Source organism: Lagenorhynchus albirostris, chromosome 7 (genome assembly GCF_949774975.1).
Source record: "Lagenorhynchus albirostris chromosome 7, mLagAlb1.1, whole genome shotgun sequence".
Lineage (NCBI taxonomy): Eukaryota > Metazoa > Chordata > Mammalia > Artiodactyla > Delphinidae > Lagenorhynchus > Lagenorhynchus albirostris.
In genome coordinates this window covers 104082232-104102832 of record NC_083101.1, presented here as the reverse complement: position 1 = coordinate 104102832, position 20601 = coordinate 104082232, and the positions used below count along the sequence as shown (strand labels likewise).

At 45.2% G+C, this 20601-nt stretch overlaps 1 protein-coding gene across 5 annotated transcripts in view; it reads left to right on the top strand.

Annotated features, from left to right (window-relative positions):
* The window catches only part of CCDC25 (coiled-coil domain containing 25), a 73084-nt gene that overhangs the window by 37758 nt on the left and 14725 nt on the right, over positions 1-20601 (top strand). For 3 of the 5 annotated variants that reach the window (XM_060155751.1, XM_060155754.1, XM_060155756.1), the window contains one exon: positions 4556-6863. The exons of 1 other annotated variant lie outside the window; for it this stretch is intronic. In XM_060155751.1, coding sequence (XP_060011734.1) covers positions 4556-4750 — 195 coding nt within the window. In that variant the 3' untranslated portion in view covers positions 4751-6863. Of the gene's footprint in view, positions 1-1384; positions 2781-4555; positions 6864-20601 lie in introns of those variants that run through there. One more of the 5 variants, XM_060155752.1, reaches the window with a different exon arrangement.

The window sequence follows — 20601 nt, the reverse complement described above, 5'->3', positions numbered from 1 at the left end:
TTGGGGACACAAACATCCTCAGTGTTTGGCATCTAAAGCTGACCTTCAAAGTTGCAGACTGACTCTTTCAACATCCCTAATGCTGTTATTTCAGTTTAGAACTTTCAGGCAGTCAGAGTTCTGGTGCGTGGATAGACTACAAACATTAGTTTTCTTTTTGTACAATTATCCAAGGCATTTTTACTGTGGCCTCAGTTCGTTGTGCTAATTGAAGAGAAGCACAGAGAAGCCTGCTGAATGAAACTAGAGATCAAACCAGACTTCACAGAAATCACTGTTTTCCACCTGTTCCTCCTATTTCCCTGCCCATCTTTAATACGAGTTATTAAGGAGAAAAGCATATAGCATACCTATAAGCGTAAGTCCTCTCCCTCTCTAACAAGTCAGGTATAAAGCAGCGGGAAAGAGAGAGAAGTCAAAACAGTGTTGTGTTCAAGTTATGACATTTTCAAGCAAATGTCCCGGAAGTCACATTATTAGTGAATGTTGGCATCCAGAGCAGTTTTCTTAGTGTGTGCAGTAGCCCAGAAAGGAGTTTGGGGCTCTACTTTTGTACTTGATCTTCAGGACTTGTTTACACTATATACCACCATCATGTAAGATGTTTTTCATCAAAAGCTTGGCAAGCCAGCTAACTTGATACCTAGCCTGTAGTTTCCTGCTGACTTTTTCAGTTAAAAAAAAAAAAAAAGGGCTTCCCTGGTAGCGCAGTGGTTGAGAGTCCGCCTGTCGATGCAGGGGACACGGGTTCGTGCCCCGGTCCGGGAAGATCCCACGTGCCGCGGAGTAGCTGGGCCCGTGAGCCATAGCCGCTGAGCCTGCGCGTCCGGAGCCTGTGCTCCGCAACGGGAGAGGCCACAACAGTGAGAGGCCTGCGTACCGCAAAAAAAAAAGAAAAGAAGCCATCTTGTGAAATAACAGATACGTGATAACCCTGAGGCTCAAAGTAATGGAATTTAGGTCAAAAATATTTTTGCATATTTGCAGCTTTGTTGGCATTAAAACATTGAGGCGGTATTTGTTTGGTTTCATTTTATGGTATATTTGTTGAAGGAAGAGTTACGTTTCCTTTCGGTCACTCTTGTTACATCTTATACTAAGTCACTGGGCCTTACTTCTTAATTTGGGAATCATTGGTCTCTTATTGCTGGGCAATCCAGGCCATGTAATGACACCTTAGAGAATATAGCTGCTAATGTAGCTATTCTAAACAACTAGCAGTTAAAGATAGAGAAGAAATGAGTGAATATAATTATTTTACTTTTTACTCTGAATTCTGCAGTTCGGCATAAGGAGGCTTGTTACCTAATACTAATTGTAAATTTTTTTAATCAAGTTATTTATTTCGAAGGCTTTTATGGTTTCACTGTTTTGTTTCCTACAGGACGGCAATGATTCAGATGAATTCATGTGAATGGAGAAAAGGACCTTTTAAAGATGTGAATTTAGGGACAGTTGCAGAAGTTTTGATTTCATCTGTGTTCTGAGTCATAAACAACAACCAACCAAAATAATATTCTACAAATATTACCAACTTCGGAGTTAAAAAAAATTGTTCCCTTTTCTGCTTTCAGAAAAGGAGCAAATACACACACACACACACACACACACACACACACACACACACACACGTATACAATATAGTTGGACTTGAAGACAGCATATAACTTTAGGAAGGTGAAAATATTTTTGCCAGAGCATGTCCTGGTACCTCATGAAGGTTGGCTGCCCTTGTTCTTGGAATGTTCCCCTCACCCCCGATTTCCTGATTAGAAAAAAAAAAAAAGCATGGGTTTTGAAGGTGATAGTGATGTTTTCAGAAGGTTGCTGGCTTCAGTGGTCATGTCCCATTATGCCAGCTGAGTCTGTTAGCAGAGCTGCCCTCAGCTCGTCCAAGCTTCCACGTGCTACATCCTTCCTTTTCCCATTGAGAGCCTCCATCCAGGTACCATCAGGCTTAAATAAATAGTTGGTGTTAATCAAGGTTGGGCCTTTTGGCGATTTTTACCTGAGCACCGAGTAACCCCAGCTGCGTATATTAAACTTCAGGCTCCAGAGGCATTTCTCAGCAGTGAGGGGAGAAATAGGAAGGGATGCTCTGTGGATCATTTTGAAGATGTAGGTTACCTGATGTTTGTCTTGGGATGTAACATAAAGCACAAGTCTACTTGGCAGTTATGGTTTTAGAAAGAATTAAGCATTTCACTAGCCAGCCAAGTAGTTTATTTACCTTGAAATAATATTTATTTTGAGTTAGAAGCCCAGAGTGCAGATTTCTCAATTGTAGACTCAGTAACTTAATATGTAGCCGTCCTACCCATCTGCGCCACCTGCCCTCCAGGATGATTCTGAATAGAAGATATATTCTTATTACAGCCTGCAAGGCAGCCCGTGTGGCAAGAGATAGGACAAGACAATGAAAGGGGAAGGCACAAAGCCTGCAGGTCAGAAGGCATGCAGATGCACATTTTAACCACACGCAGAGTCTGCAGCTGTATTCTAACCCAGCAAAAATACCTCCTCCAACAGATATTCCACCTGTAACAGCACTTTGGAGTGGCGGGTAAAACCACAAGACTTCAGGGTTTCTGTTTATCCCAAGTTGGTGTATGGGGTTGAACTGGAAGATTTCCTGAGACATAACTCGGCCAAATTGTGAGAAGGGGTGTGGGAGATGACTCCAGAAATTTGTGATTGTGTGTGTATATATGTCCAGTCATATTCAGCCTGGAGTTCTATGAGTTGGAAATGTAATAATAAAGACTCGTTTTTTTATTTGGGAGGATACTGATATATAAATTCTTAGCTTGTTATTTCCTTCCCCAAACTAGTTTTGAGGGTGATCGGGCTGTGAAAACCTCATCTATTATATAGGCTTAAACTGGTAGGTTCTACGGGGTAATCTTCCTGCCTCACTGATAAATGTGTCTCTCCCCCAGATGCCCACTGGGTCAGAGTGGATGACCTTTCTCAGACACACTCTGGATTGAGTGTAAATTAGTAACTGTACTTCTTCAATTAGGTGGCCCTCCTGCCTGGTTACTGTAGGCAAACTGCTGCAAATGTCTAGAATGGGGAGACTTTGCTTCTAACATCGCCGCTGTCACCTCAGCTCTCTCTGCTGCTTAAGAAGGACTCCTCTCTACCGCACATGATAACATATACGGGGAGAGCTTTTGAAGAATACATCTGTTTTTACTCTAGTGTGAGAGATCCTGGGGTCCACGTCGTACACATGTCCTAACTCTCAGCTGACACTGGTTTCAAATGTCAAGGTCTCTCTTCTGAATCCCTGGCGCTCAAACCTTTCTAGCTGCTCTGTGGTGGTCTCCTCCCACCTCTGTGTGGTGGGTAGCTTTCTTTCCCCAGCTCCCGTGGTCCCAGAGGAAGCTTCGTCCTTTTCTTTTGAGGACATTGGTTCAGTGCCAACCGGTCAAACTTGGCACTGAAGTCATCTCACTTCTTGCTATTGGCATGTTTCCTCAACTTCCTGTAGGAAAATTCCAAATTGTTGGCAATTTTATGAGCTGTGTCCTTGATCAAATCATGCATAGAGAGGATTTCTCTTTCCAGCTCTGCCTTCAGTTTCCCTACTCTGATCTGCGTGCAGGTGAGGTTCACATTATCATTTAATTTACTTCACAAACTCTGTTGTATTCCTGTAGCTTGAGAATTTATTTCTTATCCACCTTTGTTGACCTAGGGTCATGATCTTTGGGCAAGGGGAAGTTTGTCACAGAGCTTGTGGTGGAACAGACTAGGATGTTTACCAAAATATAGGAGGTTTTGACCTTAGCAAAGTAGGCACTAAGCTGTAGTTGAACCCCTTCAGTATCTCTTTGTTGTGCTGGGTTTTTTGTTTTTTGGGTTGTTTTTTTTGCGGTATGCGGCCCTCTCACTGTTGTGGCCTCTCCCGTTGCGGAGCACAGGCTCCGGACGCGCAGGCTCAGCGGCCATGGCTCACGGGCCCAGCTGCTCCGTGGCATGTGGGATCTTCCCGGACCAGGGCACGAACCCGTGTCCCCTGCATCGGCAGGCGGACTCTCAACCACTGCGCCACCGGGGAAGCCCTGTTGTGCTGTTTTTAACACTTTCTGAAGCCCAGATTTTGGTGAACCTTTTAACTCTTCAGTGCCAATGGTTTCCCCCACTTGGGAAGGAAGGTAAGAGCCACACATACAGCAAGATTAGAGAAGGAGAGTTCAGCTCTAGCCTCTTGTTTAGGAGCAAAGCTCCTCTTCCCACATTTGCGTCCGTCAGAGACGGGAAACTCTCGTCTTCCAAGCTGGAACAGGTTATGGGAAAAACTGAGCAGGATGGAGAAATGGAACACTTTCCAGTTTTTCCCGAGCTGTGGTATTGAAGCCGCTTTTCTCTGATTTGAAGTACAGCATTGTGAATAATAAATCCCATACTCAGAATGATCATAGTAAAGCTGAGTGGGCAACCTTTGGATTTTAAAGTAGACTGTGAAAATATCCAGCTGTACTCAAAAGTATAAAATCAGAAACTTAAATTCCAAGCTAAATGTCCATCTTGACCCATCTAACTCCAGCAAGTGTGTGACAGCTGGGAAATGAGGACAGCACGGCGGGTGCTTCAGCAGGCTCACGTTCAAGTTGGGCTTCGTGAGAGCTCTTCTCTGCCAAGTGCACGTGGGCCCAGCACAGGGCAAGAGACTCGTGTGCGTTATATCATTTCACAAACGACATGCATGATGCCACCCACGTTTTCATCACGTTCTGGATGAATGATATGTAAACTAGAATACAAGCTGATAGTTTGAGAAGAACCAAGTGTGTGGGGGGGATTTCACTTTTACTTTTCTCCTCCATGATGCAGTCTCACTGATGGGATGTGTAATTATTTTAGGCATGTAGGAAGAAGGAGGTTCTCGGCTACCTGAGATGATGCCCTTTGAGCAGTCAGTTTTGCCCTTTAGCAGGAAGAAGAGAGCAAATTACAGTAAAGGGAAGATGGCCCAAGAATTCCAGGAAGAGAACTGAAGAACTCAGAGCCTGAGGGCCGTGATCTTTGAGCCCTAGAATTTGAAGTCTATGACTCATTCCCCGCCCCCCTAGAGTTCCTAGGGGTCTGCCTGAGACCCTGACCCTGAAATGAGGTGCAAAACATGTAGACTTGCTGGAATGGTATCACTGATGAATGTCGTATCTCTGGGCCAGCGTTCTGTTTATAGAGTCACCCCTTCTGTGACAGTGCCTATTCTAACGTTACCCAGTATGTTGGCAGGAGGTATCAGGATAGAAGGAGCCACAGAAACAGTCAGGCTTTGCTCCCAACTATAAAAAGCATGTTTGACTTCTTAAATGTTTATTAGAGGATGCTGGGTTCTGTTTGTCACTAGTCAAGGCAATACCTGCGCCCTTTTGGTTTTAACTGCCTTAGCTACTAGAATCCTGGGGGTTAAGGTTTTGAGTAAAGCAACCTATCTGGGGAATGTAGGTTGAAACCAGACTTCTCATATAGAAAAATGTAGAGATCCGTGTATATTCTTGGTGGACTCAGGAGTATACTGAAAATACAAATAGCTAGCTAACGCCACGTGTTAACCATGGCTTACCATTAGAATATACATACCTCCATTTTCTCACAACTGATTGCTTTGTTTTGTCTTGCTGATTTCATGGTGTCAATTACTGGAGGAACTCCGAGCTCTCCACCTCAGTGGTTATGACTGCAGTTCTGTACTGTGCCAGATGAAACAAGAAACAGGTCTCTGTGTTGGCGCGCGCCAGTGGGCTCTGACTAGGCGTTTTCTGCTTTTGTTGACAGCCAAGGAACAGAGGCCAGGGGAAGTGAACGCTCACCCTAGAATCCCATGTAGCTTTTGCTAGTACCCAACCCTGGTGAGTGGGTGTCAGTGTTTAAGGCTAAAAAAAAAAAAGGAATTCTCCAAAGTCAGTATCGTTTTTCAATCCCACATCAACCCCATCCTGTAACCACTGCATTAAAAATATAAGATTAGTGGCCTGACGTTTCACATCCTGCCTAGGTGAAGGCTTGGCTGCCTGCGTTCTTGCTGGCATTTTGGTTTCTGCCTCGGCACTTTGCCTTGTAGAGAGAAGGCCAACATTTGCTTATGATTTCTGGGATGTGCTTATGAGAATGGGATTTTCCAGGTGTTGAGGGCTGTTCTGTGCATCTTAAACCGTTTTAGCTCTTAGTCAGATTCAGGGTCAACAGGTTAAACTGCAGACTGAGAAATGTCAAGAGAAAAATACAGTTCGAGTAATGGCCTTTTATCCGTCTCAGCCTTGCCAGAATTATCTTCAGTTGTGGAGCCCCTCGCTTCGTTACATCAATCCCTTCAAAACTCTGAAATTTTTGTTCTTTGGTTAACGTACTCTGCACCCAGTGAGGCTTACATAACTTATTTCCAAACTAGAATTGCTCTAAGAAGAGTCTTAGGAAAAGGATGGAAGGTCTGAAATAGTCAAGGCTTAAATTTAGTCACAGGAAAAGCTGTACTAGTGCCTACGGTTGGAAAATGTTTCCTTTTTCAATAAGAAGGGAGAGGGCAACCTGTGTTCCTGCCCGCCTCCCACCCCTCGGCGAGGCCCTTCGAGGTCCTGCTTCTGCCGTGGCGGAAAGCGTTCCGCTGCCATGTTTAAGTCCAGTGATCGATTGGGGCTTTATTGTCGTTAAGACCTTCGTGAACAGGACAATACACTGATTACCAGGACTCTTTCTCCCTCACATCTGTCCAGACAACTGCTCGTATATCAGGGATTAAAGAGGATAAAGGAAACACACAAACCTTCCCTCACTTAGCATGTCGACTCCTCCCTCCAAGCACCACTGAACTCCGCTGGATCTCTGGGGATTCTGAGTTGGGAAGAATGTTTAAAATATTTCCCTTTATGTGATTAGAAATTCAGAATTTAAAAGGTAGAAAAGGGCACAGGTATTTTAGGGCAGTGAAACTACTCTGGATGATACTCTGATGGTGGATACATGTCATTATACGTTTGTCCAAACTCATAGAATGTCCAACACCTAGTGAACCCAGCTGCGAACTGTGGACTCTGGGTGATAATGACGCGTCATGTAGGTTCATCAGCTGTAATGGACATACCGTTCGTGAGGGATGTTGATGGTGGGGAGGCTGTGTGCATGTGAGGGGGGCAGGGGGTACGTGGGAACTCTGTACCTTCCACTCAATTTTGCAGTGAACCTAAAACTGCTCTGAAAAATAAAGTCTACTTAAAAGAAAATATGGGTAGAGTGATAAATGTTCCCAGTTCCCCTTCTTGGAGGCTACCAGTAGTACCAGTTTTTTATTAAAGGCAGAATGTCTAGATCTGGACTCAGCTGAGCTCGGGGATTCGGCCTGCTTCTCAGCCCAGATGTACCAGCGGCTCAGCGAAGGGGGAGTATGGGGGGGACTGCTCTATGCTTCTGCCTCGTGGGGCATTTAATCCAAGAGAAAATGCCCAGCCCCTTCCCAGAGTCACCCCTCGCTGGGGCTTAGGGGAAGGTCAGGAGTTCAGAAGTGGAGAGGAACGAGAGGACAAGTGGTGTCTTGGTGTCCCCATCCACGAAACAACCTCTTTCTGGACACGGAGGTACAGGACGGGTTCTCTCTCAGTAAACTCCCGAGTTCCAGTTAAAATCTTGAGTGCAGTGGAGAACGAACAAAGGAAAAGAAAACTGCTTACTTTCATCTCAGTTTGTGCTTGGGGGTGGAGAGGGGGTGGGAACAGGACTGGCCTCAGGCAACTCGGGATGTCCGCACCCCAGCCCCCCTTCGGTTCTGTCTCCCGCCCCCAGCTTGCTACCTTAGCTACCCTGCATCCCAGCGCCTCTTCTTACTATGGCAGAAAGGACGGGAGAGAAGATCTAGCGTGGGTGAGGATATGCCCATAGCATGAAGGAACGGGAGCCGTACACCATTTTCACCCTAGATTTTACCTTTAGGAGTGTGCATTTCAGGATGTAACTCAGCTCCTTTACTATGTGACTTAACGACAAGTCACTTGACCCCTCTGGGCCTCCTGTTGCCCACTGGAGAAAAGAATAGGACTAGAGGAAGGATTATAAATCCCAGTGCTACGGGGGGCAGGCTGGTGATGGGAATGAGGGCCCGTGAGGCGAGGTGGGCAAGCGTGTGTGCACCACGTGTGGGTAGCTCTTCTAAAGGGGTGCGAATTGCTCCAGGGAAATCAAGTTCCATAAGACAAGCCAATGAATAACATTCTTTGAAGGAGCTGAACTTGACAGGACAGGGGAAAAAGAAGAGCGTTTTAATTTCACCTTCCACAATGGTCTGCTTTCCCTACCCTTGGATGACATGTTGGATGAATAGGTCCGATTCCATGACTTTCTGACCGCTTCCCAGGATAGGAACAGTTACATTTTTAAATTACAGTTTCCTTTTATGTATTAAAAATTCCAGTCTTATATAGAATGGATAAACAACAAGGTCCTACTGTATATAGCACAGGGAACTATGTTCAATATCCTGTGATAAACCATAATGGAAAAGAATAGGAAAAAGAAAATACGTATGTATAACTGAGTCACTTTGCTGAACAGCAGTAATTAACACAACATTGTAATTCAACTATATTTCAATAAAAAATAAATTAAAAAAAAATTCCAGTATCATTTAAATCCAAACTTTAACCACAGATAGGATTCCAAACTTCAACCCACCTTCTGGTTCAGGTCTGATTCTTCACTCTGCCTCTTCCAGCTCTCCCTGGGCTCCCCTTGCCCCCCAGCAGCTGGCTCCTCTAGGGGTGGGGCAGAGGCTAGAAAGGTAGGTTTAAGGAGGGTTACCACTTGGTCCTCCTTTACAAGAGCCAATGGGAGGGGTCCGTTGGGATAAGCACTGTTGTAATCTGGCTGTTGGTGTGTCTTGCAGGTAGAATGTGGATATACTCAACTACTTACTGCTCTGAGTTTTGAGACTTCACGAATATCTGATAGCAAATTACATTACAAATCTGGCTTTTAAGTCAAATTTCCAAACGTGTATATGGTAGCTCAAAATTATTCAGCACTGCTAGATCCAATCAGACCTGTCCATGGGCTGTCCATCGCCCATGGGCTATCAGTTTGAGGGCTCTGGGTCAGAAGAGTTCTAAGGTCTCTTCCAGTCATCGTCATCTGTGAATTTATGCTTTTCCTAGATTTAGTAAGAACCACTGGAAGTCCTCCAAGCTTTTCCCCTTATAGGAAGGGTCCCTCCCCTCTAGGAATTCTGGGTGGCAGAGGCCTCCTGGAAATGTTTTATCCTGAGTAGACACCTCCAGCATTCTGAAGAAGCAGGAGATGAAGGGAAGGGCCAGAAGGTGGCAGGAGAGAACAGCATGAGTCAGCTTCCGTTCGGTTGTAGTTCCAGGTGTCCCTCTGAGCCCATATTGCATTCCTGCAGTTGGATGGGAGGTTGACACAGGACCTCAGGGACCCCTCCAGCTCCAAGAATCTTGAAGCACATCAGGAAAAGAGATGCTTCTGTTGGTGGGGGTGGGGTCCCAAAGCTCTTGGCCATTGAATTCTCAGAAATGCGGGGTAGAAGGTGCCCGAACCTTCTAAACCAATGCCGTGTATCGATCTAAAAAGAAGCTGGGGGAATTCCCTGGTGGTCCAATAGTTAAGACTCCACACTTCCACAGCAGGGGACGCGGGTTCGATCCCTGTTTGAGATGCCACATGCCACGTGGTGCAGCCAAAAAAAAAAAAAAAGTTGTCAAAACATAAGGCTTATATTTGAAAACAAACCTCTCTTGTTTCAGAATCAGCCTCTCGCTTTCCTTCCCAGGCATAATGCACAAGTTGCACTGAATCATGGAATTTCATAGAACCGTAGCCCGTGGAGGTTGGAAGGGACCTGAAAGATTATTTAAACCAATCGTACTCTTCTGTGTCCTTTCCAACCACCCATAACAGAGCTCCTCCATTCTCGGCGTGAATGCATCCAGAGACGGGAAGCTCATGAATTTTTAAAGCCATTTGACTATTAGAAAGTTACTTGATTGGGGTCCCCGCACCGGTAGGCGGACTCTCAACCACTGCGCCACCAGGGAAGCCCCTAAAGGGAATCTTATTGTGATTTTTTTTCTATGACTTGCCTCTTTCACTCAATATTATGTGTTTAATTAATTTTCCCTGTTAAAGATATCTTGTTAGCGTTGAGTTAATTCTGGCTTTAATTATCTCCTCTAACCCTTTATAAATATTATCTACATATTTGTAAGTATTCCTTCTATATTATCATCCAAAAAATTTTGGGCAATGTTGAACGGGTAAATCTCAGGGTAGTACCTTCAGCAAACTTCTAGAAACATCCCTTCTGACTGAGATTAATGGATTATTTAGCACTCTTTGGGCACAGTCACCCAGTAACTAGTTCTCCTAGTTTTACTTTAATTCAGACGGTATTTTCCTACTTGCTCACATGATTATCAAAAAACACCTTGCTACTATATATAAAATAGATAAACAACAAGGACCTACTATATAGCACAGGGAACTATATTCTGGAAAAGAATCTAAAAAAGAATATATATATATATATATGTATAGCTGAATCACTTTGCTGTACACCTGAAACTAACACAACATTGTAAATCAACTATATTTTAGTATTAAAACCCCCCGCACAAAACCTTGCTTGAAATCCAGATAAACTATATTTATGACATTTTCCTGATCTACCAGTCCAGCAGACTTGTCAAAATGAGGCTTAGAGAACGTGTATTGGCTCCAAGTAATTGCTCTACTGTTTCTTAAAGAGCATAAAGCAGGCTTTTGGTTTCCATGGTTTTGTCGGAGATTGAGGGCAAGCCCACCAAGCCTATAGTTGTGGGAAATCGCCTTCGACCTTTGAAAAATCAGAACTATGTTTTCTGACCTGTTGCTTTCCATGATTTCTCCAAGTTCTCAAACAGCATTGAGAGACCCCCCCCCCCTTCGCAAGTTTTCAGTACCTGGAGTGTCCTTGATCTGGACCAGGAAGTTAGGACTTGGAGAGAATCAGAGGCAACTAATCACCTAAAACAAGGAAGGCATTTTACTGCAGAGATGCGAAGAGGACAAAGCTCTTAAAGATTGGCTTCCAGAAAGTGGTAGGTGAAGTAATTTTAAGAAATTGGCAATAGGCGCGGTATTAAGAATTTGAGAGCGGAAGGCCAAGGTTGAGATAGTCCCTGGAGTAATGAAAAGCGTGCTATTACGGGAAAAGGGATCAGATTGCCGAAGAAGTGGCAGAGTTAGAATGATTTCGTAGTCGGTCCATTTAGCATGGAATGATAACTTTCTCCACCAGCCAACTCCCAGCCAAGGAACAGGAGAGGAGAGAGAAGACAGGACAGTCTGGGGCGGAGGGGTAAACTGAGAAGAGTTGAGGCCATTGGCAAGGGCAGCATCGAAAGTGCTGAGGGGCTCCAGCCCTCAGGGGAAGGAAATCAGACAGCATGAAAGTGGAGTGGGCGGGGGAGACGGGACAGGAGATGTGACTGGGGGTCTGCGGAGAGCTGAGTGGGTTATGGTTATGGTAGGAAAGGGAAGCCACCGAGCGTGAGGCCGGGAGGATGGACACAGAGTAGGGTGATGACGTGGCCTGGGGAAGGGGTGCTGCGTGCCGCTGAAGACGGACCCAGGGTTGATGTCAGGGTGGGAGCAGGCTCGGGGTGGGGGGCATCCCCAGGCAGGCGAGCACCACGGACCAGGTCAGGGCGCCAGGCCCACATTAGGTGCCAGAGCCACTGGAGTTGAAGAGGAAACTGCCAGAAACAGATGAACTTCAAAGGAGGAGCAGGGGATGGTGATGCGTTCGGGGCCTGGAGGTCTCAGCAGAGAATGAGGCAGAGTTCCCTGCATGGCCATAGAGTGTGATGGCAATGGGAGATGACCCCATGGGACAGGGGAGAACCACTTTGGCTAAGGAGGAGGGTGAAGGAGAGAAAGGGTTTGAGAGTGAACGAAAATTCGCTGTGACAAAGCTGGAAGGTCGGGGCTTCGTGACAGCAGTTCCAGGAGTCAACCTTTCAGGAGGGGGGCGGAGGCCGGTTGGTGAGTTGCAGGATGTAGCAGGGGAGCTGATGGATGGTTTTTCAAAGAGAGCTTTGTGGGTAATAGAGCTGAAGGCACCAAGAGTTGGGAGGCCTGAGACTTCCCTGGTGGTCCAGTGGTTAACACTTCGCCTTCCAATACAGGGTGTGTGTGTTTGATCCCTGGTCGGGGAGCTAAGATCCCTCATGGCCGAAAAACCAAAACATAAGACAGAAACAATATTATAATAAATTCAATAAAGACTTTAAAAATGGTCCACATCAAAAAAAAAAAATTTTAAAAAAGAGTTGGCAGCCCTCTGTGAGGGCCAGGAGTGACCTTGCTGAAACCTCAAACTACCCTATGGTAGTTCATGAATACGATCTCCCTTTTAGAGATGTGAAGCCCAGGGTAGATGTGAACAAAAACAGTGGGCGCCCTGCACGCAGGGCCTGCCTGTGTCTTTATTCAATTTCACGACCAAAGAGCACCTGCCCCAATGGGAGGAGGTCATTACCAGGGCAGGTCACCCATTCAGCACAGTTCCTGCCAGCTTTCCCAGGGCAGACGAAATGTCTAAGACCTTTAAAAGCATGGATGGGCTACCAAATTCAAATAGAAACCAGCACACAAATACATGTTCAACTACTGTCTACAAATGTAATAGTATTCTGCCATCCTTATGCTTAGATTTAGCATACAAACATTTCATCTCAAACTTCTAAGTTAGCAATGCGCATTGATTATTGAGAAATTGGACTCATTTGTAAACTATTTGAGTTAATCAAAGCCAAAGAACCGCTGAATCATCCCTGAATTAAGTTTGAGCTCCAGAGTCCTGAGTATTCCTGGCAAGACACCCAGTCTCACTGATTTTTGTCTCATCAGAGGCCACCACTAATCCCAATTAGTGACTGATCTTTCATCAGTCATTGCCAAAGGTCAGAACTGACCACCAAACTCCAGGGCCTTTATGAGCAATAAGCCAGCCCTATCCCCATCCGTGCTTTATTTTTTAATTTATTTTTTGCTTTTTTTTTTTTTAATCTCTTGCTTTATTTTTCTCCACAGCACTCATCACCATCTGCCACACTATCTATTTTTTGTATCTGTTTCTTGGGCCCCAGCCCACATAGGCTCCATAAGGGCAGGGGTTTTTGTTAACTCTGTACCCCAATATCTAGAACAGGGCCTGACTCAGAGTGGGCATGCAATGCATGTTTGCTGAATGAATGACACTTCCCAAAGTGAAGTTTAAAAACAGCTTCCAAATTTTACAGCAAATCCAAATATATATTTAATGGGTTTATGTTTAATTAAATACATTTTACTGCATTTAGGAAATTTCCTGGATGTCCAGTGGTTAGGGCTCTGCGTTTCCAGTGCAGGGGGCATGAGTTCAATCCTTGGTTGGGGAACTAAGATCCCATAAGCCACGTGGCATGGCCAAAAAAAAATTTATTGCATTTAATGTAAGATGGGCTGGAGCTTCCAAAAAAGGTAACAGGGACTTGGATGGTTTTTAAGTGGCCTTGTTCATGAAGCTGGGAAGTACCTTAGAGGTCAGCCAGAACAGAGATATGCCCTGATTTGATTATCCAGGGCAGAGGCTGGACTGAATCAGGGTCCTAGGCCTGTACTCTTTCTGCAGCCCACCCCCACTCCCAAAGTGGGTGGAGGATGTGTTGAGTGTCTTAGAGGGCTTGCGATGAAACCAATGATGCTTAATGTGTAGGGTCACCTCACTTGCACAGACCCCCTTCCAAGGTCTGTGTCTAATTTTGCATTTGTAATGTTATGCACCTTTTCCTAAAGAGGGCCTCCTGGTAAATGGTATCAGCTTCAGGCTGCCCCAAACTGGGAGCTACCCAGTCGTAGGCACAAAAGAATGGCCTACCCTCACCCCCCCTGCCACACACATCCATACATGACTGACCTGCCTCCCAGGCCCACCAGGCCCCAAACTTGGAGAACGAGACAAGATTCCCAACCAGGGCTTAGGAAAGACCTGCAACGACCTGATTGGAGAGGTTGAAAATGGGCCTGTTTTGGGGGAGAAATCCCTCCTCTTCCCAGAGGTTTGGGGGGGGGGTGATGACCTTTGGCCTTGCTGGAGAGATCCAGGAAGGGGCAGGACCTGACTAGGGCTGGGATTGAGACAGGACGGGAGTGGGCAGGGCACAACCTTTAAAAGAATGACATATGAATAAACTGTTGAGAACCGAATAGGCGCAAGGTAGCGGAAGATTCGACTTCCAGTAGACCTTGAGCCTCATTATACGCTATACATTAGCATATGCTAAGTGACACACCCAAGGGCGCTGTGACAATTCCAAGGCCTACCATAAAAGGCCAAAAAGTGGGCGGTGGCCCAATTCCTGGAAATTCCTATCCCTTCTTTAAGGTAGTTGGAATAATCCTCCCACTCATTAGCCTATGAAATTACCCAGCCCATAAAAACTAACCACCCTGGGCTTCCCTGGTGGCGCAGTGGTTGAGAGTCTGCCTGCCAGTGCAGGGGACGCAGGTTCATGCCCCGGTCTGGGAGGATCCCACATGCCGCGGAGCAGCTGGGCCCGTGAGCCATGGCCGCTGAGCCTGCGCATCTGGAGCCTGTGCTCTGCAACGGGAGAGGCTACAACAGCGAGAGGCCCGCGTACCGCAAAAAAAAAACTAACTACCCCATATTTCAGGGCCTCTCTCACCTTCTAAGATGACCCACACTCTGTCTATGGGGCCTATATATCTCTCTCGATAAATCTACTTCTTATCACTTTACCTCTCAGTGAATTCCTTCTGCGACAAGACATAAAGAACCTGAGCGTCATTAAGTCCTGAGACCAGGTGTGCAATTTCAGCTGGGAGATTGTGAGTTTGAGTCCCAGTCTAGGGTGTGCAGTTTCAGCATGGTGGGGAGAGAACAGGGTCCTGCCTAGGGCGCCTATTCCCTCCATACACACCCCAAAAGAGGGTCTGGGAAGACCTGAGCCTAAAGCTCCCATGAAGGACAAAGTGGAAACCTGGGCCCGGAGAACGTGTGCACGGCTCTGGCTCCATGCAGCTCCTGCTACTCACTGGACTCTTCTGCTGCCTTGGGCAAGGCTGGAGCCTGGGCCTCCAGCATCAGGACCGTCTGGCCCTTCTTGATTCTCAATTGACAGAGAGGGTTAGGTGTCCTTCCTTACCCAGCTGAAGCTCCGCCTTTGAGCACCAAGTGTCTCCTGTCACCTCCATAACCTCCCCAGCTGCTGCTCTCTCCTGGGGAAGAGCCCTGGCCCCTCCCTTCCTTTGACCTGGCCGACTCCTGCTTATCCTTGAAGACTTAGCTCAAATATCTCCAGGAAGCCATCTTTAGGCTGAGTCACCTGCTGTTCCTCTCTATTCCCTGGTTCTTTGCAATGACCTGTATGTTTCCACTTCTCAAAGTAAATTGTAAGCAATTACTCGTTCCCAGAGAGTAAGGACTGTGTCTTTTATCTCTTATTTCCCAAGACGTTTTGATGGCAGAAATCCTAAATAAGCGAGGAGGGTTGGCTATTTAAAGGCAGCTGGGAATGGAGACAGTTTGTAATTGACTACATTTGCTTCTCCAATTGCAAAGAGAAGCTACTTCACCTGCAAGAAGAAATGCACATTGTTCCATTCTGGGAGATTTTTAGGACATGGAGTTTTTGAAGACAGAAACAGGGGAATAAACAACAGACATTTACTAAGCACCTCCTATATATAGTGCCAGATATAGTGTTGTTTAATCCGTAAGGCCCCTTCGCTATTATGCACATTAAACAGATGAGAAAACCGAGACCTTCAGAAGTAAAGTGGTTTGCTCAGCATCACCCAGCCTAGGCCTCATCTCCATTCTGAGAAGTATCATCATTACCCCTCCCGTCTCTCCCTGTGTGGATAGGATCAAGCTTGCTGCTGTCTCTGTCTTCAAAAACTCCACATCCTGAAAATCTCCCAGAATGGAACAACCTGCATTTCTTCTTGCAGGTGAAGTAGCTTTTCTTCGCATTAAAATACTTTCTAAGGTATGACATTCCAAACATAACGATCTTCTATTAATGTCCTGACACTGTTGGATGTCTGAGCTTAGCTGATTTAGAGTGAGGGAAAGTGATTATACTTTCGCTTTCCAAAGAAGAACATAGGAATTTTTTTCTGTGTTTCTCAAGTTAGTTATAAGAGTACGGACACCTTACTTCAAAGAAGGGGAGAGAAGATAAGGGCGTAAGATTTCTTTTTTTTTTTTTTTTGTGGTACGCGGGCCTCTCACTGTTGTGGCCTCTCCCATTGCGGAGCACAGGCTCCGGACGCGCAGGCTCGGCAGCCACGGCTCATGGGCCCAGGCTCTCCGCGGCATGTGGGATCCTCCCGGACCGGGGCACGAACCCATGTCCCCTGCATTGGCAGGCGGACTCCCAACCACTGAGCCACCAGGGAAGCCCAAGATTTTTGCTTTTATACAGTCATCTAGGTGTTTTGAAATTCTGATTAATCCTAAAGGAGAGTGGAGACACGTGGAGCACGCACCCCCAGTCCTTCTGTCTTCAGCTGGTGAAAAGCTGAAGCTTACATATCTGGTATTGCATCTTTTGTGGTGTAAATGAATCATTCCACTGTTCTCTATACTTTTCCCAAGAAATACTTCCCCACTCCCCTGGGGGTCTAGAGTTTTACCATTGATCCAACTTAGGTTTTGAAAACAGTAGAGCTGGAATGGGAGTTCCTCAAACTTCTGGTCTCTAGGTCTCTGTTATGAGTCACAGGACTCCCCAATTCATTTGAAATCCATTCTTTCCCCGGGAAAGGTCTTTACTGCTGGTCTAATGTTTTAGGGAACATTTTTCTCAGTCCAGATGAATTAGATAAATGTTCGCCTGCGACACCTGACCTTTCCAGGCACTGCCTAAGGATTTGGGAAGTAGATGACTTTTCCGAAAGACACTCCTGAAGTTGACAAGTGACTAGATGAAAAAGCGCCCTGAGAGCCCAGAGGAGGGGGCAATTTAGTAGCCTGGGGCAGGGAAGTTTCCACAAGAAGGTGGCATTTGATCTGGGATTCAAAGGATCGCTTGGAACATACCAGGTTGTGGAGGAGTATTCTGGGCAGAGGGTCTGCCATAGAACCAAGGCCATAGGGGCAGAGGACCTTGCAATCAGATAATCCATGAGTCAAGGGCTTGGCCCAGCATTGAGTACTTGGTGCCCATCAATGTCTGTGGTCATAATAGAACCTGAGGGAGGGTCTGGGGAGGCAGGACTGAGGGGTGTGACTGGAGAGGAGAATAACAAGGAAGACTTGAGACAGACAGACAGGCAGACGCAACGATAAGGTTCAGGCAGTGGAGGGACATGGTCAGAGCTGCGTTTTATACTTCTTAAATGTGGTTTATTTCTCGAGTAGTTAATACTATTGCATGGTTTGAAATAAAAATTATGTTAAAAGATCTACATTGAAAAGTCTTATCCTCTTGCCTGACTGCATCTATTCTTTCTCCCATGCCCAGCTGCCCTAGGTTACCCCTTTTATTAGTTGTTTTTTTATGGGGGGTATCATTCTATATATGTATCCATTCTATATATAGATCATCTATATATATATTTATCTATATATCCATCTACATCTCTATACCTGTATCTGTGTCTACATCTCTATGGAGCTCTGTAATTTTATCTTGGACCACTTTCAACCTTGCAGAAAGGTTGCAACAGTACTACAGAGAACGCACATGTACCTCTTCATCTCCGTTTATTTTTTAAATCTATTTATCTTCTATCTGTCTACCTGTCTATCTACCTATCTATCTGTCTTTCTATCTACCTACCTACCTATCTATCTATCAAACCATGAATTCACACTGATACTTCAATTTCAATCCATACTACAGGATTTATTCTTGCATTTCCCATTTTCATATTTACACCTACTTTCTCTGTCAGTGAGAAACCTGACTCCCATTACCATCGATTTATTTACTTATTTGCTCAATCTTATGCATATAGGCAGCCACTGGGTTTTCCCTGCCATCTGCTCTAAATACCATTTTTGTGTGACTCACCATTACTGGCCATCTCAGCCAGTGTACACACACACACACACACATAAATATTTTTATATTTCTTTTTAAGGAATTGGCTCATACAATTGTGAGGGTTGGTTGGCAAGTTTGAAGTCTGTAGGGCAGTCTGGCAGGCTGGAGATCCAGGCAAGAGTTGAAGTTGCAATCTTGAGTCAGAAGGAGACAAGTTGGTAGAGGGGGTGGGGTGAGGGAGATGGTGAGACTAACTGGCCAGATGGTGTTGCTAGGAATGTAATACGTTTCCTATTGTTTGTGAGGTTTGGGCTAATTTGGGGAAAGTGTGTGTATGGAGTGGAGGTGAGGGAGCAGAACCCTAGAATGGAATTGGTTGGGAAGCTGCTTTACTTACCATTCACCTTATCGTGCCTGTCTACTATTATCTTTTGAACCATAAAAACCAAATTATGTCATAAAGTAAATAAGACGGGCTTGTCTTGTTCCCAAAGGCGATATGGAGCTCCCCCAAATCAGGATGTCAAGAAGGACATTAAGGGGACAGAAAACAAAAAATACAAGTGACTATGAAATATATAAAGAGCTGATCAACTTTACTCATAATAGAAGAAATGCACATTTAAGCTGCACAGAGGAATCATTTCTATTCCACAGAAAAAAAGCCAGAAGTTTGACCACATTTTTTTTTTTTTTTTTTTTTGCCGTACGCGGGCCTCTCACTGTTGTGGTCTCTCCCGTTGCGGAGCACAGGCTCCGGACGCGCAGGCTCAGCGGCCATGGCTCACGGGCCCAGCCGCTCCGCGTCATGTGGGATCCTCCCGGACCGGGGCACGAACCCATGTCCCCTGCATCAGCAGGCGGACTCTCAACCACTGCGCCACCAGGGAAGCGCTGACCACATTTTTTAATTCTAATACTTCTAGAAGACAAAAGGTAGAATATACAAAAAGGCAGAACTTATCTCAACCCCTGAGTTGGATTTTGGATCCCAGGAGACTTTGCATCACGCACGCTAGAACGTGGTGGGCTGGCTGGGAGAGGAAAACCTGCTCACTTAGTGTCCTTTCTGTGCCCTGCATGGTTTTCTGTTCCTGCGTCTCTCTGTCAGTGCTACTCTTTCTCCCCCACCTTGCTACCTTATTCATTTATCAGTATATTGATAAATATTTATTGATCACCTACTGTGTGCCAAGCACCATTTTAAGTGTTTGAGATACTCCAGCGACTAAAACTGAGAACAATTCCTGCCTGGCCTCATGAAGCTTCTAGTCAAATTGACTCTTTTCTCCTCCCTCTCTCTCTTTCTCCCTCGTAAATTCTGTTTCCTCATGGTTTCTGCTTCCTCAAACTCTGGATTCTCAGGCCCCTTCACGGCCCTATGTCCTCATGAATCTCTCGACATCCTGATGGATGTTAGTGTTATCCCTAATCTTCTACTATTACAAATAGTGCTGCATTGAACAGCCTTGAACGCGTTATCTTTTCATATTTATGCCAGTGTGTCTTTTAGATAGATCCCTAGAAATGGGTTTCTGAGTCAAATGTTTTTACATACAGACTTACATGCTAAGTCTACAGTAAGTGATAAATATTACATGGTAGTAAAGTATCAAATGTATGTTGGTAGATATTGCCAAGTTGCTCTCCAAAGAGGTTATATGGTTTTTGTGGCTTTTCAGTCCTTTTCTATGACCCTCTCATAACTTTTTGGACCTCTCCCCTCTATCCTCCACCCATCCTGAACTAGTCTCCTTCAGAGTGTTCTTTCTGCCAAAATTTATTACCAACTCAAATCTCTTTTCTCTCTCTAGTTATCCTGAAAATACAAAAGCAAAATGAAACCTAATATACAACTGCATTTTGAGTTGGAGGCTTAACCACACTGAGAGTAATTATTTTAAATGACCTAAACATAGTAATTTGACTGTACACCCTTAGTGGGGAATACCTTAGGATAAAAAGAACTCTAAAAGATCTTAAACTCTTTTCACCAATCATATTGTTTGCAATAGTATTGGTTTTGTTAGTCTGAAACTATTAAACATATAGTAAGGTAGAGTAAATAATCATTTTGATGTGGTTAGGAATCAAGATCTTTAGCTTAAGAGAAAAAGGATAAAAATATGAAATCAAAGAAATTAAGTAAAATTATATACTTCTAAATTTGGATTGGAAGTATATATACTCCAGAAGTTTTTCCTCTCTGTTAAAAACAAACAAACAAAAAAAGTAACTGTTCTTTCTTTCTTGTCCTCTAACTCTTTCCTTTATTTGTCTTCTTTTCTCTTGTTCAACAATTCATCCCTAAAGCCATGAGGTGCAGCTGAGGAAGAGGTGCACGCTTAGGGGGGATCAGGATAGGGGAGCCCTGGGGTGCAGAGGGTGTCCCTGCGGAAGAGTGGGCTGCCAGCGTGTGGTCAGAGCCAACTGGGACGAGGATGGTGCCTGTGTGGAGGAGCAGCCTGGCGCTGGGTGTTGGAGCGTGGGCGGATGAGGAGAGTGCCCATGGGGACAGTCAGTGGCTGCAGCCTGGAATGGGTGTCAG